Raw genomic sequence first — 24,585 nt, 5'->3', positions numbered from 1 at the left:
AAACTGCTCTCAATGTGCCCTTGAAAAAAAAAGTGGAGTTTAACCTGACAGCATGTCAATGAACTGGGTATGTTAAAGTCTACAGTTTAAGAGGGAAATCTATAATATTCTTACATTTCTGTCCATCAGAACTAGAACTACCGCCTGGTGGTTTTAAGTCTCTGTGAAGAATACTAATACCAGACAGTGACAGTGTAGTGGTGGGTCAAGAGGAAGGGCTAGGTTGGTTTTTGACTTCTTACATCCATAAATGTACATAAGTGTTACAGAAAAGCCCCAAAAGCATCTTAAAAAATAGAGTATCATGTAAAAGTTCATTTTTTCCCCATGATTTATTCCAGAAAGTTAAACTTTCATAATTCTAGATTAATCTCGTACAGAGTAATATTTCAAGACTTTTTATGTTTTGTTCTTGATGATTACAGCTCACATTAGAATATTGTGGAAAAGTCCCTTCTGGGAAGGTCTACTGAGCCTGAGTCTCTCACTGGTTCAGTACACATAACCAAAATCATGGGGAAGACTGCTGACTCATGTCCAGAGGACAACCACTGACACTCTTCACAAGGAGGGTAAGCCACAGGAGGTCACTGCTGAAAGGGTAGGCCATTCTTAGAATCCTGTACCCAAGCATATTCAAGGAAAGTTGACTGGAAGGGAAAAGTGTGGTAAGAAAGGGTGCTTAGAAACAGGGATGAGCTCAGCCTTCAGAGGATTAGCAAACAAAGTAGATTCAAGACCTTAGAGGAGCTTCACAATGTGTGGACTGAGGCTGGAGTCAGTGGATCAATAGCCACCACACAGGTCCAGGAAATGGACCACAAATGCTGTGTTCCTGGAGTCAATCCAGTCCTGAACCACGGAAAATGTACATCTCACCTGGGCTAAGGAGACTAAAAGCAGACTGTTGCTCAGAGGTCCAAAGTCCTGTTTTCAGATGAAATGAAATTTTGTTTTTCTTTTGTAAATCAAGGCTTAGAGTCTGGAGGAAGGTTAGAGAGGAACAAAACCAAAGGTGCTTGAAGTCCAATGTTTCCAGTTTCCACAGTCAGTGTTGGTTTGAGGTGCTTTGTCATCTGCTGTTGGTCCACTGTGCTTTATCAAGTCCAGAGTCAACGCTGTCAGCCATCGACCAAGAGATTTAAGAGCTTCGATGCGGCCAGTCAACTGATCTGACCTGAACCCTGTAGGGAATCTGGACTATTGTCAAGAGGAAGACGAGACACCAGACTCTCTTTTCAAAACATTTACATTTTCTTCAAATTTCCTTTTTTTTTGTCCCCAACTTTTTCATCAGCATATCAGTTTGCTGCCTGAGATTTTACCATTTTCTCACATCATTCAAACTTGTTTTTAGTTGCTAGACTTTGTCCTTTAACATTTCAACTTTTTCTCAACATTTAACTTTTTAGAAACCTCTTGACTTTTTCCATTATTCCTTTTTTCCTCAAAATTCCAGCTTTTTCCCCTCTAAATTTTCCCTTTCTTCACAACTTTTTGAATTTCCCCCTCGATATTTAAACTTATTTGTGATCTTTTATCCTTTTCTTAACATTTTAAATTTTCTCAGGGCGTTTTGACTTTTTTTCCTCAAAATTTCCATTTTTTTTTACATTTTCTTTTTTTTGCCATTTTTATTTTTTTTTTCCTCGACATTTAAACTCTGTCCACATCTTAACTTTTTTCTTTGCGTGTTAAATATTTCCTTAACGTTATTTAAAAAAACAAAAAAAAACAAAACAAAACAAAAAAAAAAAACAACACTTTTTTCAGCAATTGTTTATATTCCCATATATACCAACTTATCATTGCCATTTCGACATTTCCAAACATTGCTTAGGCTATTTTTTTTTCTCTAGTGGTCCATAATAAAAAAAAAATCACTTCCTCCTCGCATCTTTACTTTTCCATTCCTTACCTTAAAATTCTGCTTCTACGTATTTATCTATCACATTAGACTACCGTTTTCAGCATTCTAGCTGAAAAGAAGCCTGTCATTAGTTGTCTTCTTCTTAAAATTATGAAAGTATCGAAGACTTACTGTATTTCAAGGATTTCTTGTGGTACTCCATGTGTTTGCCCAGCCCACAGTACAGCCTGCAGTCAGGGCAGAGCTGGAGGATGGTCCCGTCCTCAGTCAGTCAGCTCTGCTCCTCACTGCTGACTACTACTCCACTCCTTTCATTGTCACACTGACACAGTTATTCCTGTAGATAGAGTTAAGACACAAGTCGTTATGCGGGTAACCACAATAGAGAAAGAGGGACACAAAAACTAGACATTTCTATTTACTGTCGGCAACAGCTAATAGGGCTAGCTTTTTATGTCATTGACTTAGCTCTCCCCAGAATTAGCTGTTGTCTTTACACACAACTGAGTACGAGGTCTGAAAGCCTCCATGCTGAGTTTTCTCCTTTGAAAGACTAACTATCACCTTAATAAGTGAGGTAAGACTGTTGCTGTATATACGATTTATTTACGTTCACTATTTATCCAGCAGGTACGAAGCAGACAGAATATAAGAGCGATAGCATACGAAGTGACGAGTTAGCCTAGCCTAGCCTAGCCTACTAGCTACTAGACGTAAGGGTAAAGTTAACAAGCGCTAGCCTCTACATGTTCAGCTAATAGCATAGCTGCTAAGACAGGGCTAGCTACTCGTGCCCTTTGTTTTAATCTTTAAAAGACCCATTAAATATTACCGGTTTCTACTTATGCACTGGAATAATTGTTTGAATTAAGTTAAGTTGATAAGTTAACAGTAAGTAACGGTTATGGTAACGGATGGCTAACTTTAGCACAGCTAGCATTAGAGTTACTGCTCTGTTGCAAGCGTGTACCATGTTTTATTAGCAATGTTTATATTGTCTGACTGGCTTGTTTTTCTGGTGTTGAACTTACAAAACTCGTGGACTTTTAAAGCATTACATGAGCGTCTCATGAGTTAAATATTTACTCGGTTGGCGTGAATGAATGGCTACTTTGTGACAGCTGTTATTTCAAGCTCTGTCAATTCAACTCTACTTGGTTCTAGTAGTTTTGTGAAGTTTCATTGAGTTTGCCTAACGCATAAACCTTTTAATCTGCCCATTCCCGAAAAGATGTGTACTCTAGAGGACTGTCCACTTCTTTTGCATCAGGGGGCGTCAGATTCAGCCTTTTAAATGTCCTGTTTTTCCTTTTCCATCAAGGTTTAGCTGCAAAGAGATGGCAGACAGTGCGGGGCTGCAGTTTGTCAGTCCTTATGCTTTTGAAGCCATGCAGAAGGTGGATGTGGTTCGCCTGGCTGCCCTGAGTGACCCAGAGCTGAGGCTGCTGCTGCCCTGCCTGGTCAGGATGGCTCTGTGTGCTCCAGCTGATCAGAGCCAGTCCTGGGCTCAGGACAAGAAGCTGATCCTCCGCCTCCTGTCTGGCGTGGAAGCTGTCAACTCCATCGTGGCACTTCTTTCTGTTGACTTTCATGCCTTGGAGCAGGATGCACGGAAGGAGCAGCAGTTAAGGTAAATTTTTACGTGATGATATATGAGGACTGCTAAAGTGTGGCAACAATTGGCAGGAGCTGCCTCAGTGTTTCTTCAAGGCATATGGTGTGTTTCCACTACTTTATCCTTATTTGGTGGGTGTGGTTGTAGGTCAGCAGTGTGTCTAGCTCCACTCTTTGGGGTCAGTTAAGTGTTCTTGGTGCATTTCCGTCAATAAGTGGAGTCCAGCTTGGTTTTGTGCAGTATGCAGTTATTTGCATGTGCAATATCAAATGAATTAATACTGATCTAGCAAAGCATTTTTTGTGTTAACATGAGCTGTGAAATTTCTCTGCTGTGCTTAATGATGATGACGTTGATTATTATGATAATCGATAAACAAGGTATAAGTAATCATTTCCAAAATTAATAGCATGGCTTTAAAGATAAATATCTAAAGGAAGTGGCATTGATAGCCCTCCAAACAAGAATAATGTTTCCCCTTTTCTAAATTCAGTTGTCTGTGACTTGACAAGCTGAATTACAGTAAACTACATCAAACGGCTCGGAAAACTTCCACTCTGGAGGTTGTTTCCAAATTTTTCCATTTTCAGGCACCAAAACGCCATTCTTGTGTAAGAAGAGTGCTATAACAACTGCAACTGCAGTCTTAGTGCGCATGTGCGTTTTCAGAAAGCGTCGTTTTCCCTGTTTACACGGAGATGGGGGCATTTTGAAAAACTTCCACTCTGGAGGCCGTTTCCAAATGTTTCCATTTTAGAGCACCAAAACACCATTCTTGTGTAAACGGACAGCCAAAACACTACAAAAGTTTTGCGTTTCCACCTGAAAACAGTGCCATGTAAACAGGGCTCAAGAAGACGACGCCCCAAAAGGGCCGTTTCCTCACCCTGTCAGCACTTAGGTACCGTAGGCTGTCTTCTACAGATTTGCAGTCAAGGTTTGCAGGACGATATGGCCGACAGCTCTCTGCCCAGACAATCTGCAACAGACTGCACACAGCCAATCTCTGGTCTACTAGGGTTGCCAGGAGGCCTTCCATGACTGCCCTTTGAAGTCAGGCCCGTTTGCACTGGTGTCGGCAACACGTGCACTGGAACCTGAACATGTGGAGGAACCTTATGTTCAGCAGTGAGTCCAGATTCTGCCTATGGCAGTCGGATCGTAGGGTCAAAGTGTGGAGAAGGCACGGAGAACGCTGTACTGATTGCTGCACTGATAGAGTAACAACTTTTGGTGGAGGCATTGTGATGGTGTGGGGCGGCATCTCCCTCACTGGAAAAACGAGGCTTGTCATCATTGGAGGCCATCTCAATGCAGAGAGAGATTGAGATGAGATTCTGCAACCAGTGGCAATCCTATATCAGTCTGGGACCGAACTCTATCCTCCAAGATGACAACGCTTGCCCCCACAGAGCGTTTATCAGAGACTACCTCCAGAATTTGGGAGTGGAGAGGATGGAATGTCCTGCCAGTAGTCCTGACCTCAATCCCACTGAACTCTTGTGGGATCAGTTTGGGCATGCGGTTTATGCGGTTTGTACCATGCTGGCTGACTTGCGACAAATGCTGGTTGAAGAATGGGATGCCATCCCTCAGGAGTGTGTGACCAGGCTGGTGACCAGCACAGTGTTAATTTCATCGACAAAAACTACGACTAAAGATGTTCGTTGACAGCCTTTTTTTCCATGACAAAAACTAGACTAAGTCTAACAAAAATAAATCTATGATGACTTAAACTGACAAAAAGTAAGTTTAGTTTTCGTCAAGATGTCTAAAACTAGACTAAAATGTAATTTAGTTTTCGTTGGACATTCAAAATTTGTGGTATTTCTTTACTGTGGGTAAATCTGTCAAAATACAATGCATCTGTAGCCAGGGTCCAAAACTAACTTTTTCACTTACCAGCCAGGCTGGCTGGTAAGTGAATTTTTTACCAGCCAGGCAGATATTTACCAGCCAACCAAATAAAAATTGCTTTTAAGTGTTATGATTTGCTATCAGTAGTATATAAGATGTCATTTGGGTCTTGTATGCGATTCTCAATCAATATTTTAATAGTATGCACTAATACTAGCAATAATGTATGCTGAAAGAGACAAAAAGTGAGTAAAGACCCTTATTATGTGTAGAACAACAAATGAACTTGCTTCTGTTGATTCTTGTTTTATAACTTCACAATTCCAACCCTCCTTTATCTGGGCTAGGCAAAATGACTCAAGAGATACTCTGGCAGAGTTACTTTAAATTTTATTTTTGGTTTATCATTTATTTGTTATTCTATTTTTCTTAGAAGTTTAGTTTTCTTACGTTTGGTTTAGTTTTAAACCTTATTGTCCACTTAAGAGCCTACAACAAATCAGCTTATGTTTTTTGTATACAGTCTTCATTAACAATCTAAATGGACCAAAAAGAGACATTAGAAAAAACTGTCTAGGCGTCTTCACAGCGTGGTTAATCTGTAGTCTGGACATGGAGGCGTGAGCATCTCCTGCTCCGATCGCTGCTGAGAGGGACTGCTGCGCGAAGAGTGGGCTGCCTGTCAGTGCTTTGGGATGGGGAGGGGCCCACGGCAGCGCCCGCTGCTCAAGAGGCACTTCAACGATACATACTTTCATGTCAGAGTCTTCAGAAGTCTCCAATAACACCAGACAAAGTTGCTAGATTTGTCGCTAGTCGCTTTTTTGAAAAAGAGTCGCTAGAGGGGTCTGGAAACTCGCTAAGTATAGTGACAAAGTCGCTAAGTTGGCAACAATGCAAGGAGGTACGGGTACAGTAACAATCAGCTATCCACCTCAGCACGCTGTGAATGATGTCATGACTGATGCACTTACATGACCAAAGATCGTCTCGGCCTGAAATACACATTACTCTGCCAGGAAACAAGCCGATACCAGTAAAAAAAAAAAAAAAAAAAAAAAAAAAAAAAAGGAATTTTTCGCTGGTAAAAAAATAACTCGCCACAGTGGCGAGTGGTCTTAGAAGTTTACCAGCCAGAGACAAAATCCACCCGTAATTGGCGAGTGGCAAGTGTTAGTTTTGGACCCTGTTTGTAGATATTCTGCCTCTCAGCTGTAGAAAGCAGGGACCCCAGGTTTGGCAGGATGCATAGAAAACACTACCATGATTTGGTATGAGATTTAGGCAAGAAAATAAATGATTGAACTTGACGTGAGGACTGTCTATGGACTAAAACTAGACTAAAATGTTTTGAGTTTTCGTCTACTAAAACTAGAGTAAAACTAAATAGGGTAGAAAAAACTAAAATGTGACTAAAACTAAAATGCATGTCATTTAAAGACTAAAACTAAGACTAAAATTAAAAATAGCTTCCAAAATTAACGCTGGACCAGCATGAGGTGCCAGGCTGTTGTGGCTGTGTATGGTTCTTTCACACGCTACTGAGGCTACTGTTTGTTGAATTAATAAATTGTTAAATTGCCAATATGTCTTTTTTCTTCAAACTTCAATCATTCAATCCATCAAACATCAAAAAAGAGTCAATGGCAGAATAAGCTGTTTGGCATTTGCGGAGAAGATTTGGTAAATTTTTCATGGGCGCAACCCACATACTCAGCTCTGCTGCTCATCCCACAAATGCATGTTCCTTACAAATGTGGCACCATTTAAAAGGGTAATAAACAGGTTTTCCAACGGTATAAGATGTATTGCCAAGAAACATTGTTACAACAAGAAATAATCTACCAAACACAAATTTCCTTTCTTTTTACGATTAGTTTAGTATTAAGCAATAAAGCGTAAGTTAGAGTTGTAAAATTATCATACCTTGTCATCACATCAGTGCACAATTTCAGGTGTCAGATTGTGTGTTTTGAACATTTTCAGTCAAAACACAATATGATGTTTCTTCTTCCTTAGGCACAAGGCAGGTGGATCCAATGGAGAAAGCATCCTGGTGTCACAATTACAGCATGGTCTGACTCTGGAGTTTGAACACAGTGATCCTCTCAGGAGACTCCGTCTGACCCTCAGTGAACTATTGGCCATCATGAACAAGGTAAGTTAGAGGTGTCAGCATCAATCAATAAATCAAAGAAAACTGTTGTCATAGTTCAAAAAAATTGAATGTGACATGCAGGTTTACTTATTTAAAATTTGCAATAAGAGCAATATATGCTGAATTATACAAAGTATTTCTAATGGAAATCCGGAAGTTGAGCTTCTGCCTGACGTTTCATAGAAGGATGTTTAGTAGAGATGTAGAAGGGAAGTCATTACTTGAAGGACAGAGCTGCCAAAGTAATTTTGCCATAAGGTATAAATACTTAGTACAAAATACTGAAAAGTTAAGAATATTTTACTTGCAGAATTAGGTCTTAGATGGGACAAAACAAATTAGCAGTTATTTACTTCTTAAGACAGCATTACGGTATGTCACTGATATGCAGAAAAATCATAAGAACTTTGTGTAAAGACCACAGTGCACAATGTAAAAAATGTTATTTGTTCTACTTTGTGAAAAATGAACCCCAGTGTTCCATTTTTCTAACCCTTTGGACCGCAAATTCTCTATAATAAAACATCAAAATATAAAGTTTAAGGGATTATGATAGTCCAGCTGATTGCACAATGATGACATGATGTGATTGTTTAAGTTGTGTTTTCTTGTGATGTTTCTCAGGTGGCAGACTCGAATGGAGAGTTTTTCTTAAAGTCCTCTGAACTCTTTGAAAGCCCCGTTTACTTGGAAGAGGTTGCTGATGTCCTTTGTATTTTACAAGCAGGTACTCAACTCATTCCATCCTCTTTATGTAGACAAGTGTTCTCATAGCAACATTTGTGGGAACTAGAAGGCCCTCAAGGGTCGCAGCACCCTAAATGATGCTTTTTTATGTAGTGTAGATGGCCTAGCACAGTGGCTCTCAACTTGTGGGTCTGGACCCAAAAGTGGATCATGGAATTGTTTACAGTGGGATGTGTAGGGCTAGTAACAAAATGTGCCAAAAACTCCTAGAAGCAGTTTGTGAATATGTTTGCTTTTATTCTATTTCTTTGTTTACTCAGGTTAATGCCATATAAAATCCACACTGCTTTGTTTTTATCATTGAATAAATCTAATTGGTGGAAATTTATCAGAAATGTTGGTCTTACTTTAAGGAAAAGTGTGTGGTGGGACCTGAGGCTAGACCAGTTGAGAACCACTGGCCTAGTTGTTAGGCTGTGATCTAATGTCTATCTAAACTGACAGCCTGAGTTGAAAAATAAATTGCTTTATGAAATTAATGTATTTTATATGCCCCATATTAGGATTGGTAAATGTCTGCTTTAGCCAGTGTCTCCATCAGTGCAGCAACATAAGTGTGATAGCCTCCAAGCTTCACAAAACGATTATTAAAATGACCAAAGCCCACAAAATTGTTGCTGAAGTTTCAGCAGTCATATTAATGGAGAGAAGTCTGTCTACTCAGAGACTTCTATGCTCCTATAAGAAAGTCTTCACTGTGTGTCTGTTCTCTCTTTTCCTTAGAGCTGCCTTCCTTGCTGCCCATTGTGGACGTGGCAGAGGCTTTGCTTCATGTCCGCAATGGAGACTGGTTTTTGTGCCTATTGGTTGCCAATGTCCCTGACAGCTTCAATGAAGGTAATTCATCTGTTTCATTATACCGCACATACTGTCAGTTGATAATGTAAGATAGAGGGTTGGATAATTGCCACTACCATTTTCCTATGTTTGCTGAGTGTTCCTGCTGTTTCAGGATTGTAGACCTTCATAGGCTCTCTCTGGAAGTTTGATTTTGATTATAAGGAAATTGTTGCTTAGTTGCCACTGCATATTTTCTCCCTGTGTTTAGTTGTTTCTGCTCTACTTCTAGCCATGCAACACTGGCCCAAGGGTGTATGTATTTGTCTTTGATTGATGATGAACATTATTGTCTCGCTCTGGCTCACAGAGTGTACCGTCTGTGCTTTCAGAGATGCATTATAAGAAAACTCCCGCTGTCTCCAGTGTGTCCTTATCACATAGAGGGTCAGGGCTAAGTCAATAGCTTTTGAGTGCATTTCTGTGTGTGTTATATAGCAGTCAACATCAAGGAGTTTTTTTGGCTTTGTTATGGGAAAATACCTTTTTTTGTTGAATTGAAAGTGAAATGAACTTATCAAAGGGTGAAGTGTAGGAAATCACTCTGTCCAGAAGATTCTAGCTCTGTCATGTTTAACACGACCTGGTCACCAGACCCAGCTACAATCCCCCCTTTTATGCTAAATAGCATAACCCTGGAGTGGCAGAGATGGAAACTAATATTTTTTCAGTGCATATCTTTATGCCTTTTAAACCGTCAGCTGTGGGAAAGACAAATCAAGATGAGATTGGGCTGTGGAAACACTGTGTGATGGCTGTTAAATCCTATTTGTAGGAAAAGAAATAAGTCATAATTCTAAAATCGAGGGTCTTTGTGGAAGAACATGCCTTGACCACAACAAGATAATACAGAAATGTTGCAGTGTTACTGTCTGTCAGGGATAAGCAGAACTAGTAAGGACACTTTGGGAAGTCTTTCACTCTCACAGTACATGACATACAACAACTCAATTTAAAGCATTGAAAACATAACAGGCTAATTCAACAGTCCAAATGTGTATTTTAAGGGTGTTATAAACAGCTAAAATTATCTTCCTGTCTTTGCAGTGTGTAGAGGTCTGATTAAGAATGGAGAGCGTCAGGATGAGGAGAGTGTGGGTGGACGGCGAAGGACTGAAGCCCTCAGGCAGCTGTGCCAGATGAATCCCTCTCAGGCTCTCAACATCAGAGCTATGGTGGTCAGTGAAACTACTAATGCTATCACAAGATGCAAAACTAACAGCATGACTACTCTTAATGAATAACAACCCAGAGTTTATCTATTCAAATCGGAGAGTTCATCAAAGCTGCTTTATTCTGATGGGGATACATTACTGCTGAATTTATTCAGCTATCCTGCCTTTTTAAACATTCATTATTCATGTGCAAACTGAAACTTGTTTATGCAATTTTTTTTGTATCATCGAATCACTTGATTTAGTTTTAAAATATTTGTGTAATGGCTTGGTTGTGTACAAGTTGGCTAATTATTTATAATAACACTGCATAAAAATAACCATGATAGCAGAGTGTTAGCTTACATCATTACATGCACTATTTCTTCACTATCTCTTAAAGGGTGTGCATTTTAAAGCTGAAACTTGAAGAAGATCAATGAAAGATATTTTTAGAACAACAACTAAAAACTGACAAATACAGGCAAGGTCACATATGGTGATTAGTAGAGCATTATCATCTAAAACCGCTAATGTGAAGAGGCTTTGTCGTTTCAGTTCATTTTGTGGTTTTTCCTTTGACAACTCTTTTGTCAACTTTTTTAAATTCGCTTTTGCCAGCTCATTGTGGGGCTTGTTTGTCTGACCTAAAACTGATGTCACTGCCTTTTTACCCTTTGTAATAATGATATATAAAGAGATAATGCATGTAAATGCATATTCAGGTGTTCCAACCACCCTTCTCCCCCCTAAAACCAAACTCTGATGGCATACTTAACTCATGCCTATGAATAAGATCACAGAAAAATAATTTTACAAGTCTCTCGTTGCAACAGCTCTACTGAAAATTCTTGGCCGAAACCAAAAACCGAAAATTTGGAAACCAAGGCTGAAAACCGAAACACCGAAAGAAATTATTATGCCAATTATCAGTACCATAGCATTTAAGGCTATGACTGTGTACTAACCTCACTAAAATCAATTGCAATTGCAAAAATGAACATTAATGCTTCAAAGAATAAATCAATTAAAAAATTATGTAAATATTTATTAAGCACTTCATTCCAACAATACACAATATAAATAAATAAATAAATAAATAAATAAATAAAATGTTTAACTTGACCACACTCATGTATACATTAAATCAGGGGTTCTCAAACTTTTGTCAATCATATACCCCCTGTGAAGTATTTTTTCAGCCAAGTACCCCCTAAGCGTCGCAAAGCTTTTTGGCCAAAAAGAAAGACATTAAAGAGTGCTGTGACAGCTGTCTGATTTATCAAACTTTGTAACTGATAAACACTTTCAAATTACAAATATAAGATTTTTTTTTTTTTTCATACATTTTAAATGTTAAAAATGCATGACTAAAGTCATGGCACATCTTCTCATCTCTAAATGTGGGAATTCAAATTAATGTAGCTGTTGAAAACAGTGACTGGAAAGGCTTTAAACCCAGAAGTGTGCAAAACTCTGCTCGGCTGCAGTGGTCTCTCTGGAACAATTTGGAAATAAAAACATAGAGCTAGAGAGAACAAAAAACCTGTAAATAATTAACTAATTATAAAAAGACTTATCTCTTTCTCACTGAAATCAGGAACTTAGTTATAGACCAGCATTTCTTCACAAAAAATAAATCATGAACCTTTTTATGAATGGAGTGATTGTGAATACAGTGATTGACAGGCATGTTCCAGTGTGGGTCAAACCATCCTGCCATGGGGGAGACTCAGGGGGTTTTAGAGTGATTAAATTTAAGAGCATACAAAATATTAACTCCACTTTATAAACTTAAGGTCCTTACACTCTATACACATTTTTTTCATCCAAATTATTTACACAAAATATTTACATTTAGAACCTGTAGCAAGTCAAAGCAAGCTTCCACACCTGCAACATCATTTCGTAGCGTGACATTGCTCCGGATATTTAAGTAGCGCATTTGTGCTCATATGGACATGTCGGGCTGACTGTTGCCTGTCTCCCTGTCTACCAGGCTAAAAAAAAGAGGCAAAAACACAAGCACTGATACAGACAGATATGAGGAGATATGAAACATCAGGTGGTGTTGGAGAGGAGGACGTTTTTGTTCCTCTGTCTGCCCTCAAAATCGGCACCACCACCATGTGCGCTCTTTGGAGCGAAACTCACACAGCTGGAGCTGTTTCTAAACTAACGGGATTTTGGTAAAATATTTACCAACACAGTCTCCTCTGACCTCAGACATACGACTTATAAATGCGCCGGATCAACCAGCTAAATGACTCCTCTGAACATTCTGGAACACAAACAGGTGAGCCAGTCTGTGCGCTGTGGAGAGAGTTAACTCCTCTCAACGCGAGCTTCAGCTGTGCAATATTATAACTCTTATTGATCATATTTGACATAGAATGAATGTAAAGTCAGTCCCTCCTCTTACAAACTTGGCTGGCACAGTGAATGAAACCGTGAAACAAAACGACACTGTCGTCCTGGCTGTGCGTAAAAGTGCCGCGTTATGCACAAAACCTCCTTTTATCTTCCGCTTCAATAAATATCACTGTTTATCAAGGACAGAGAAAACACACCGCAGACGTTCGCAGCACGAGTGTGATTTTAGAATGTACGTAATATACTCGCAAAAACGTGTCGCTCCTGACGTGCAAAGAAAGGGGCTATTTTTCTTAAATAGTCAGCATGTATTTTAAAATCTTGCGTACCCCTGGGGTGCCTTCATGTACGCGTACCCCTATTTGAGAACCACTGATCCAAGCGCGTGCTGGCCGGGGTTTTTGCTTGCATCATCACAACGTGGTGTTTCAGCCTTGTCGTTTCAGTGATAAAAGTCTTTTGGCCGAAAACCGAAAATGCACTTTTGGGTCATTTTCGGACGAAAATTTTCGGTGTCCGAATTTTCGGTGCATCCCTAATTTAAACAGTTTTTAAAGCCCTTACAAAATAGATCACTGGGATGCTTGGCTCAAGACAAACCAAGTTGATCCATTGTAGCTCACAGCTTGTTTTAAAGCCCCAGACGGGACGACAGAGACGCTTTGCAAAGGGAGCCCACTCGCTGTACGTTGTTATTATATACATTAAACATATACATTGAAAGAAAAGAATACGTATTACTTTATTACTGTGCTTCACATTAATTACACTGCCACAATTAGGTGACTCGTCGGTGGCTTGTTACCTGGCTGCTCTATTATGTCTGAGCGAAACATGACTGGACTCAGACTGAGCTGTTTTCTGTCACATATCACTCTTCTGCTCTAACTGTGGCATGGGTTAAGCCTCATGTGTGCACTACAGCAACAGCACATGCATTTGGCTGGTGATGACAGTGTTGCAGAAATTTTGTCCATGGCAGTATTGATACTGCTTTATCACCCACAGGTACATCATTACATGATTTTCAGCAGGCAGCTCTACCTAGTGGACATGACATGATAGTCAACCAGACATTGCCTAAGACAAGTATTTAACCATAAGGTTAACTTTAGCATCTAAAAAGTCAGATATATCCCTCAGGAGATTGTCAAGTCCAGAACAGAGATGCCTTTTATTCTGGCCCCAACTGGAAAAGAGACAGTTATTGATTTTATAGGAAGGGCTTTGTAGACTCAGTTACCAAATGTAATAAAACATTTCAGAACTAATCTGGCATTTTCAGGCCAAACAACTGACTTGTTAGTCAAGAGAAATATTTCCTACAGCAAAACAGCAGTAACTTTTCAAATTAAAAAAGAAAGCACCAGGAAATTCAAAGTTTTTTCTCAGGGTCTATCAGCTGGACAAGACCTCATTCACACCAAAATTCTGAGGGGTCAAAAGGCCACTACCACTAATAAAATGATGTCCTTGATAGTGTTAATTATTTTCTTTCCCAGGTAGAGGAGTGTCACCTGCCTGGGTTGGGTGTTGCTCTGACTTTGGACTATAAACCAGATACAGCAGATGAGGCGGTCAGTCCTCTGGTCTCTTACGTCAGTGGACTACTGTTGGGTACCAACAGCAAAGTCCGCACCTGGTTCAGCATGTTCATTCGCAATGGACAACAGGTGAGGGGCAAAGACATTACTCTATATTTAAATATTATCATGCTTAACCCTAACCTTAACCTCACTCTAACTTCATTTAAACCTTTGAAGTTGGGAGCGTAGGCCAAAAAATTACAATGCTACATATTTATGCACTGGTATTAACCAGTTCTTTTTTTGTTTATTATTTATCTTACAGATCAACCAAACACTTACTTGTTGGAGTTCTAATGTAAGCCTTGGTACTAAAGCAGTTGACTTCTAACTTTCTCTTGCTCTCTCTGTCTTTATTGCTAGCGAAAGAGAGAAAGCAGCTCAGTGCTATGGCAGATGCGTAGACAGCTACTGTTAGAGCTGGTTGCCATCCTACCACGCTCACGAAGCACCCATGTACCAAATGACCACGACATGGAAGAGGATGGCAGCTCAGGGTACTCAGGACTCCGAGAGGAGCATGTTGTGAAGGCTAGCGCTCTGCTTAGACTGTACTGTGCTCTTATGGGCATTGCTGGCCTCAGGTAGGTCATAGAAGACACAGCCCCCTTACTGATAATTGATTCATAAGTGATTTTGAATTTAATATGTGGTAATCCTTTGGTTCAAAAAATGCCATGTTTGCCTGTTGTTTATTGAACACCCTGGTTGTCTGTCTGAAATGTTGGTTGCAGTCTGTATAGAGCTGATGTTGATTCGAAAATAACTGTGATCTGTCACAGACCCACAGATGAAGAGGCAGAGCAGCTCCTGCAGTTGATGACCAGCCGGCCTCCAGCTACTCCTGCTGGTGTTCGCTTTGTCTCTCTGTCATTCTGCAAGCTGCTGGCCTTCCCCACACTGGTCAGGTATGTGAAGATTGTCTTATTATATTACTTCTAAGAAGTCTTTGTTTTATACAGCAAACACATGTAGGTTGGGATCAACCACACACACAAAATACGAAATACGCCAGATAACACATTAAAAAGTGCAACTTAATGTTGCATGCCAGATGTAGCTTTTGTATTTTTGGCTTTTGACTTTCTATTTTGTTATTAAGAGCTTGAACATTATTCTCTTTGTGTGTTTCTGTTTGTGTTCAGCACGCCAGAGCAAGAGCAACTGATGGTCATGTGGCTCAGCTGGATGATTAAAGAGGAGGAATACTTTGAGAGGTAATGGTATCTTTATGTTTATTATAAAGCTTTACTGAGCAGCTTTTATTGCAATGCCAATCTGTTGTTCTTAGCATGATCTTTGAAAATAAACATTTTAGTAAATAACAGTTCTCTAAAACTGTGGTTGTGGGTGCTGCCAGTGCAAAAGAGCAGTGGCTGTGGACACAGGCCCGCATCATTAGGGCACCATTAGCTAATCTACAAGAGTCTGAACTTTTTGCAGATGAGTTGATGTGTAGCACGTTCTGCTCAGATTACTTTATATTTGTAATCATTTAAAGTTGTGGTCAGATTTCTGTAGTTAGGCTTAAATATTTTAAACATTCTGAAGCCCAGTTCAGACCAAAGATTCGCCACACAACGAGACAATTTTAGAAAGTGGCTGGCAACAGTTAGAGCAGTCTGTACCAAGCTGTTGCAGCTTGAATCAGGCTGTCTGATGTAGTCGTCAGCAATTCAGCTTGTCAAGTCATATACAGCTTGTTGCAGGATGTTGCAGGCAGTTAAATGTGGGTAAAGTATGACTTTTTGAAAAAGTCATACTTTAATTTTTGGAAATTATTACATCTATCTTTGTTTTTTTCCTTTTTTACATGGAAACTTCTTCCGGTAAACAACCCCCACCTCTCTATAGATGCTTAAATGCTCAGCTGATAGAGGAGACAGGACTGTTGACTGGTTGAAGTTTCTGTGTGAATACTTTTAAAATTGTTTCCAAGAAGAAGATAAATGTGAAAAAGTGAAATAAAAATATTTTGAAAAGGTTCTGATTTTTTTCAGCTGCACTTCAAAGCAGGACTCAGCCCAATATGAGATAATACATAAGAAATTCAAGGCTGTTGGAGCTAAAATTTGTCCGTGGAAAATAATTCTCAGTAGACATTTTTTTTATAATGAAACTGAGCTAGCAAAGCTAGCAGCAAATTTTTCTGCCAAGCTGCAATGTTGATGACAAACAAATTAGTGATGATCAGGAATCAAACAGCCTGATGTTATGCTACAGTATTGCAAAGTTAAGTAAATACAACACTAACAAAGATCTAGACAGGAGGAAACAACATCAGTAAGTGCCACAAAGTCCTTCATGTCCGGTTGGACAAAAGTGCTGCCATGCAGTGTTGGGGGCAGTGCAGCTGGCAACAGAAGCTTTTACTGTTTTGTTTTGTTTTTCTCAAAATTAGAATGATAAACAGCAGCAGTAAAACTACCAGTCATTAACGTGAGACCTGTCATCATTATCATCAATTCAGTTGTCTTCACAACAAATAATGACCAAAGTACCAAGTGCTGGGTCACTCACAAAGAGCTGGAGTCAAAAACCTCAGAAGTAGAGCGGGTGTGCAAGTCATCTGTAGTTGGGGGACTCACTCTACTTCTGGGGAAAACAGCTGCACATTATGCCTTATCACGATGATAAAGATGCAGGGAAAAACTGTGAATGTGCAATACTGTCCCTATTGTAGAGATAGATTTATTGCACAGTGACTTAAGTTCTGAAGTAATCATCCGTGGAAACGAGTTCATAGTTGCAGCACTGTGAACTGGCAGGTGTTTAGAATGTCGTAGAGCAGCCCTTGCAAGCAGTTTCAACCTGTTTCATCACAAATTTTTGGTCTGAATTGGGCTTTATCAAGCTCATACATTTGGTGTTATCCTATGCGAGTTTAAAATTTGTATAGAATTCAGACAGCTCAGAACTGCAACACTCACATATTTCAGATATTTGTACTGAATAACATTGGTTTTGTTTTGGCAACTGGTCCTCTTCTTTAAGAGACCATGTGAACCATAGCATTAAGTGCAATATAATAGCAAAGGAGAAGGAAAGATGTTGATATTGACAGAATGTTCAAGCACCAGTGAAGGCTAATTATGAGTTACTTTGGACATCTGTGTTGGAACTCATACAAGAATGTGTTTGCTTTGTGTATTTGCAGGAATAGGCAGTGATAAAGTCAACAGAGCGTGTATATGCTTGTATGATGATATTAACTTATTATGAGCTCTCTCAAAAGAGTTAGAACTGCTTTTCATATGGATGTGTTTGTTTGACTCCAGTCCATAAAGCATAAATCACTGAAGAGGCTTACGAGACTTTAGGGGTGACTGAAGGGACATGACTGATGGAAGGTTTGCATGTTTGCCTGTGTGCTTCTGTAGGTTAATGCAACCAGCATAATCAGTGCAATAAATTTCTGGCCTGTAGATGCAGGACAAACGATAAGGCTAAGTGTGTTTTCTCACTCTCCCTGCATGCATATGTGTGTCCTCCTTACAGTGCTGCAGGCGTATCTGCTTCTTTTGGAGAGATGCTATTACTGGTTGCCATGTATTTCCATAGCAACCAGCTCAGCTCCATTATCGAGTTGGTGTGCTCCACTTTGGGGATGAAGGTAAGGTGGTAGGTGGAAGGGAGGGAGGGAGGCAGTGATCAATATATCAGTCTGGCTGACCAGCTGCTGGCCCCGATCCTCCTCTGCAGCAGTGGCTCACACAAAGACTGTATCCCTGATGAAACGTTGCAGCATTCCCATTTCTACAAAGACACTATACCCTGTGGCCAATTTGTTCTTTTATTACTTATTAAGTGCACTATTGTTTCCTGCCTGTGTACTAAGTAGTCTTCCTGTCTCAGTGTATTTTCCACAAAGATGTATAATGTAATTGGATTTAGAGCCTGTTTGTTTCATACCCCTGGGCAATCCTTTCAATTCAACATTGAACCTGCCATGTAGAATTTTCTTATAAAATATGAAATGCGGGAATTACAGAATACCAGCTCTAATGCCTGCAGGTGGTTTTCACTCACAGTAGACCTACTGTTGTTGATGTTCCTCATCTTTTTTCTCAACAATGTTCAACTATAGATTGCCATCAAGCCCAGCTCGCTCAGCAAGATGAAGACTATCTTCACACAGGAGATCTTCACAGAACAGGTACATATATTTGAATTCCATTGCTTACCACATCTCTGCCTGTTAACTGCACTAATTAATTATTTATTTGTATGTTTTTGTGGCTTTTATTCTCTTTAATGTTCTGTAAGTTTTTCTGATAAGAGCTGTTGTAATTCTATAAATTTTAAAGCTTTAATGTTATAGTAAAATAGAATAATTGTTTGGGTGCGTATGGCCTTGAGGTTGGGTCTTGCCCTATGTGCACGGGCAGCAGGGGTTGAAGTCCGGTCTTTGGCCTCTTTCCTGCACACCTCATCCCCACTGTCTCACCCCCACTCTCTCACCCTTGTTCCCAACTCTATCCACTGTCCTCCTCTCTCAAGCATAGCATTTAAAGGCCCAAATATACATATATACAGTCATGTGTATAAGTTTGAGGCTGTGGGGTACAAGGATTCATACAGGGCCCAATGTGCAACAACCCGGGACTAGAGAAAGAGGGCGGCTTGACACATGTCGACACACGTGTATTTTGCTTGGTAGCCAAGGTCAAGCTTGATGGCATTTCTTTTGCCTAGGCCTTTCACCCCTCATGATATGCCTGGAGATCACTGGCAGTTTTTGGCTCCTTTGGACAAATCACAGCACAACTGGGGCTGGTGGCAACTCTACTACCCGCACGGACAGCCTAGGCCATGCTTACTGGCCACATATACCCCTTTCTCCACCCTAAAGGTGTGGACTTGGTTGTTGTTTCAACAGATTTTTTTCTCATGTCCCTGGTAATATGCAAGAGCATCCAGAGCACAGTTGGGTTGTGTCAATCCCCCTTCCTGCCTGTTCGTACCTTCAGGTGGGCTTATTCGCCATTATATGCCTTACCCCAGCCTCAATTTTTCACACAAAGCCAGGTCTGGCTTTGCTCCCAACTGGTCGGGTAGATTTTGGACATGTTTGATATTTTGGTCATACAACTCCTCACTCCCATGGTGAGAGCAGCACCACAAGCAGAATCCTCAACTTTGGGGTGTTTTTTTCCTTTGTGAACTGTCAGATAACAACTTAATTCATCATGAAAACAGCAGGAATGACTTTCCCATCTCCCCAAAATAATAAAGGGAATATACAAGCAGGAAATATACCTGCGGTCCTCCAGCTGACATGAATGGTATTGCTGTTTGTGTGTGTGTAAGGTAGAGAAAAGGAGTAGGAGAGAGGTTATGGCCAGATACACTTCCACCTCATTATTTGAGACTATTTTTTAAAGGAAACTTTAAAAAGACTTTTATGTCACAGTCTGTCCCAGTGTCACTCGTGCAGTTTGAGCACTCGAGTCGTGCACGACCATCGGACAGTTAAGTGAGAGCATATGGATTGTGCGTTATCGATCGTGCAGTATGATCTCTTCGCTTAGTATGAGCTGATGTTACTCTACAACTTTTAAACAGTCGGCTTGAAATAGCACAGGTTTATGTGACATTACTGAATTTGTAGTTGTACATTTACTGTTTTAGATGTTGCTGTTTAGATTATTTGTTAATTTCTGATGTGTAGGTGGTGACAGCACATGCAGTCAGAGTCGCAGTGACCAACAACCTAAGTGCAAACATCACAGGATTCCTCCCCATTCACTGTATCTACCAGCTGCTCCGGAGCCGAGCCTTTACAAAGCACAAAGTTTCCATTAAGGTAAAAAATGTGCATTTCTCTGCCTGTAATGAAAACTGAATGACAAACAGTTGTGTGTCAAGACTGTTTAAAATATTTATTTTGCCCTCTGGTGCTGTCCTTGATTGCATCCTCCAGGATTGGATCTATCGGCAGCTCTGTGAGACGACAACCCCTATCCACACCCAGCTGATTCCTTTAATCGATGCCTATATCAACTCCATCCTCACTCCAGCATCCAAGGCCAACCCAGAGGCCACCAACCAGCCAATCACTGAGCAGGAGATCCTCAATGTCTTCCAGAGCTCCACTGGGGTGAGTCAGCCTCAAAGCATTGTGGGAGTTGTAAAAACCTACAACTGTAACATAAGCAGTTATATGCATTTGTGTGTCAGTTTTGTACCACATATCTTAAGGTTTCTATGATGAACAGGGTACAGAAAATCCAGACAGTTAGTAGAATTACCGTAGTATATGTAATATAAGTTGCTCCATTATGTTTTTTGGGAATTTCTTTGGGGAAAAAGGTTTGAATCGTCCTCCTGTGTCCATTTTGTTCACCTAAGTCCATAATGTGCAGTTTCTGTGCAGCTGTGTCATACTGTAAGGGCTATCTGTTTTTGCTGTTGGAGTTTGCTCATCTGCTTTCACAGTATGGTAGTTGAGCTCTCAGCTTCTGGTGATTGCTGTAAGACAGACTTGCAGCTCGTGAGTTGCTCTGTCTTCCCCCACCAGCCACTTGTCCTTGACCCAATAAGGAAGAAAAGTGGTTAAGAAGTGGCAAACCCCTGCCAGGCTGGTATGTGTCATTCTTTATACCATCATGTTCTGACCAGTAAAGCAGCCATTTGCAGAACATAATGAATGGGGTGAATTCTCACTCACTTTAGGTCTCATGAAGCATATGACAGGGTCAACGTCACACACTTGCAGGAATGACATTGCATGTCTCTGCACTTCATACTGGTATAAAGTTTTCCCCAGTACAGGTACATCTCAAAAGTTACAATATCATGAAGAAGTTCAATATTTTTGTCACTCATTTCAGAAAGAGAAACTGATATATAGACTCATTACACATAAAGGCTTGAAATATTTCACTCTATTTCTTGAATGTTGTTAATTATTATTATGGCTTACAGGTAATAAAAACCGAAAATATAGTGTCTCAGAAAATTACAATATTACATAAGATCAACAAAAAAAGGATATTTTAAACAGAAATGCCAGACTTCTGAAAATTATGTTCATTTCTATGCACTCAATACTTGGTTGGGCCACCTTTTGCATGAATTACTGCATCAATGGGGCGTGGCATGGAGGTGATCACAGCCTGTGGCACTGCTCAGGTGTAACAGAAGCCCAGGTTGCTTTGATAGCGGCCTTCAGGTCATCTGCATTGTTGGGTCTGGTGTGGCTCATCTTTCTCTTAATGATACCCCATAGATTCTCTATGGGGTTCAGGTCAGGCAAATTTGCTGGCCAGTCAAGCACAGTAACACCATGGTCATTGAACCAGCCTTTGGTACCTTTGGCAGTGTGGGCAGGTGCCAAGTCCTGCTGGAAAATGAAATCAGCATCTCCATAAAGCTTGTAAGCAGAAGGAAGCATGAAGTGCTCTAAAATTTCCTGGTAGATGGCTGCGTTGACTGTGTACTCCAGAAAACACAGTGGACCAACACCAGCAGATGCCATGGCAGCCCAAATCATCACTGACTGTGGAAACTTCACACTGGACTTCAAGCAACATGGATTCTGTGCCTCTCCACTCTTCCTCCAGACTCTGGGATCTTGATTTCCAAATGATATGCAAAATTTACTTTCATCTGAAAAGAGGACTTTGGACCACTGAGCAGCAGTCTAGTTCTTTTTCTCCACAGCCCAGGTAAAACGCTTCTGACGTTGTCTCTGGTTCAGGAGTGGCTTGATACGAGGAATGAGACATTTGTAGCCCATGTGTAGGATTCGTCTGTGCATAGTGGCTCTTGGTGCGCTGACTCCAGCCTCAGTCCACACCTTGTGAAGCACCCCCAAATTCTTGAATGGATTTTGCTTGACAATCCTCTCAAGGCTGCAGTCATCCCTTATGCTGGTGCACCTTTTCCTGCCACACTTTTTCCTTCCACTCAACTTTATGCTTGGATACAGCACTCTGTGAACAACCAGCTTCTTTAGCAATGACCTTTTGTGGCTGACCCTCCTTGTGGAGGGTCAGTGACTGTCTTCTGGACATCTGTCAGGTCTGCAGTCTTCCCCATGATTGTGGAGCCTACTGATCCAGACTGAGAGACCATTTAAAGGCTCAGGAAACCTTTGCAGGTGTTTTGAGTTAATTAGCTGATTAGGGTGTGACACCATGACTTTCCAATATTTAACTTTTTTTTACAATATTCTAACATTCTGCGACACTGAAATCTGGGTTTTCTTATCTGTAAGCCATAATCATCAAAATTGCAAGAAATAAAGGCTTGAAATATTTCACTCTATGTGTAATGAGTCTATATAAAATATGGGTTTCACTTTCTGAATTGAGTGCCAAAAACCATTTAACTTTTTCATGATATTCTAATTTTTTGATATGTACCTGTATATCAGCCTCAGCCAACTTTATAGATCAAGAATAGGCATTGAAAGTACGCTAGATTTTATGTTAAATGGTAAGGATTTAAATAGAGTTGACACAATACCAGAATCTTGAATTTTGATACAGCTGAAATCAAATGATACTGATCCCTCTTTCAGTACCACAGTAACAAAAATGTCTTCTGGATGGCAAAAACTGCTTAATTAAATTTTTTATCTCCACCCTGCAAAAAAAGAATGGTTACATACAATAGGCACATGCCAAAATGTGATGTGCATTTTATACAAATAAAAGGCAAATAGATAACATTTTCCTAAAAGATGTATAGAGCCTACATAAAATCAGGTATTTTCTCTGAATCAGCTTCAGTTAACCAGAAGAAGCGTATGCAGTGATTCTATTCTGTGTTTGTTATTGCTACTATTTTCTTATTTAGATCATCAATACTCGTGTCAGTGTTTGTGCAAGCCTGTGAGGCTGTCATCCGTCCAAAGGTCAGGACACTTTCTATCCGTCTTTAGCAGACACTTACATTAGTCTGGGATTTTTTTTTTATGAGATACTAAAGAGATTCACTAAAACCTATTTACAGACCTGTGAATTTAACAGTACGTGGGGATAGAGGCTGTGACAGAGGGCAGGTCAGAGAGAGGCATGCAGCAGACAGAAAAATGCACGTCCTCTGCATCGGTCAGACAAAATCCAGTAACTTTCTTCATGTCTGCAGAGATGCTGGTGTGTTTCTCACTTCCTTAGAGGGTAGGCTAACTGCTGTGAAGCATTCAGGAAATAACACCTCCCTCCATGTATCGTCCCTCTGTTTTAGCAACTGGACACCTATGAATGCTCTTATTTTGATCGTCTGTTAAATACAATTGCTGCTTCTTCAGGTTGAAATACAAACTTATTTATGGTGTTTTTCAAAATTTTGGTACTTTGGGACAAAATGGTTGAAAAAAATAACAGATATTGTATCATTTAAAGCATGTGGTATCAAAAAGTATTGAAACACAGGAAATTCTGACAACCTTAGATTGAAATGCTGGTAAAATTTAGGATTGTGTCAACTTTTTTTTTTGTTTAGTTACTGTTTTTTTTGGACAGCTGAAGAGAGACCGGAAATTGCAGGTGAGCTAGTCTGGTAGAAATTAATCAAAGTGGAGAGGTCAAGCTTTGAACCTGTGGCCAGTGTGTCAGAAACTTTGATTTGTTTGCAGGGCAACTGCTCTCCTAACTGAGGTTAAGAAGAGCCCCATGAAACATAGGATTAAGAAGAATTTGACTGAAAAACTGAAAAAACATTTTTATTGTTTTGCGTTATGTCGTTTTTGTAAGGTTATCTTTGAAGTTCAAATCGATGTTAATCGTGTTGCTGAAATGGAAATTACCAACATTCCATCACTAAGTAGTTTTTACTGATAATAAATATCCATCCTCATACACACTGATGATTCAGAGCTCCACTAATGCTTGTCCCTGACCTCTAGTTGTCTTTTTTTGCTTCGTTCTTCTCTGTTCTTTCTCTCTATTGCTCAGCAAGGGGAGGGCAGTCGAGGAGGCCGACAGCGCTACTCCATCACCACCCAGCTCCTTATCCTCTACTACATCCTGTCTTATGAGGAGAACCTGTTGGCGAGCACCAAACAACTGGGTATGTACAAGACAATAAACGTGTTTCATATATCTCTACTCTGAAGCTGGCTCCCCACTGGGCTGTTGGCTCACTTCCTCTTATTTCTTATTTTCTTTTCTACTGCCTGTCTAAAGTGCATCCATTGTCATCTCCTCCACTGAAGGAGTCATTGTATGCATGATGGAGGGAATTTGTCAGGCAGTAAGAGGAGAAAGGCAGCTTTTGTCCTCTGTGAACTTGTAGGAGATGCTCTCACTCTGGATGTGCAGTCATTCATCCTTTTCTGAATGTTGGCTGCTTCTTGGAGAATAAATGGAAGGCTGACAAGGAGCCAAGCACAATGTCGGCAGAAACTGAGCTAACTAGGACAGCTGTAGGTTAGATTG

General features: G+C 40.2%; 1 protein-coding gene across 1 annotated transcript in view; it reads left to right on the top strand.

The window, feature by feature from the left end:
• Nucleotides 1–2,121: 2,121 nt before the first annotated feature.
• ints2 (integrator complex subunit 2) overlaps nucleotides 2,122–24,585 on the top strand; it is a 40,163-nt gene continuing 17,699 nt past the window's right edge. The window contains exons 1-15 of the mRNA XM_041802153.1: nucleotides 2,122–2,447; nucleotides 3,192–3,500; nucleotides 7,362–7,500; nucleotides 8,125–8,227; nucleotides 8,971–9,084; nucleotides 10,132–10,262; nucleotides 14,114–14,284; nucleotides 14,561–14,781; nucleotides 14,980–15,105; nucleotides 15,343–15,414; nucleotides 17,696–17,810; nucleotides 18,285–18,353; nucleotides 19,869–20,003; nucleotides 20,121–20,297; nucleotides 24,103–24,217. Coding sequence (XP_041658087.1) covers nucleotides 3,208–3,500; nucleotides 7,362–7,500; nucleotides 8,125–8,227; nucleotides 8,971–9,084; nucleotides 10,132–10,262; nucleotides 14,114–14,284; nucleotides 14,561–14,781; nucleotides 14,980–15,105; nucleotides 15,343–15,414; nucleotides 17,696–17,810; nucleotides 18,285–18,353; nucleotides 19,869–20,003; nucleotides 20,121–20,297; nucleotides 24,103–24,217 — 1,981 coding nt within the window. The 5' untranslated portion in view covers nucleotides 2,122–2,447; nucleotides 3,192–3,207. The remainder of the gene's footprint in view (nucleotides 2,448–3,191; nucleotides 3,501–7,361; nucleotides 7,501–8,124; nucleotides 8,228–8,970; nucleotides 9,085–10,131; nucleotides 10,263–14,113; nucleotides 14,285–14,560; nucleotides 14,782–14,979; nucleotides 15,106–15,342; nucleotides 15,415–17,695; nucleotides 17,811–18,284; nucleotides 18,354–19,868; nucleotides 20,004–20,120; nucleotides 20,298–24,102; nucleotides 24,218–24,585) is intronic.

This window comes from Cheilinus undulatus, linkage group 12, assembly GCF_018320785.1.
Source record: "Cheilinus undulatus linkage group 12, ASM1832078v1, whole genome shotgun sequence".
In the NCBI taxonomy this organism is placed as follows: Eukaryota; Metazoa; Chordata; class Actinopteri; order Labriformes; family Labridae; genus Cheilinus; species Cheilinus undulatus.
Note: the sequence above shows the minus strand (reverse complement) of the source record. Positions and strands in the feature narration are given on the sequence as shown.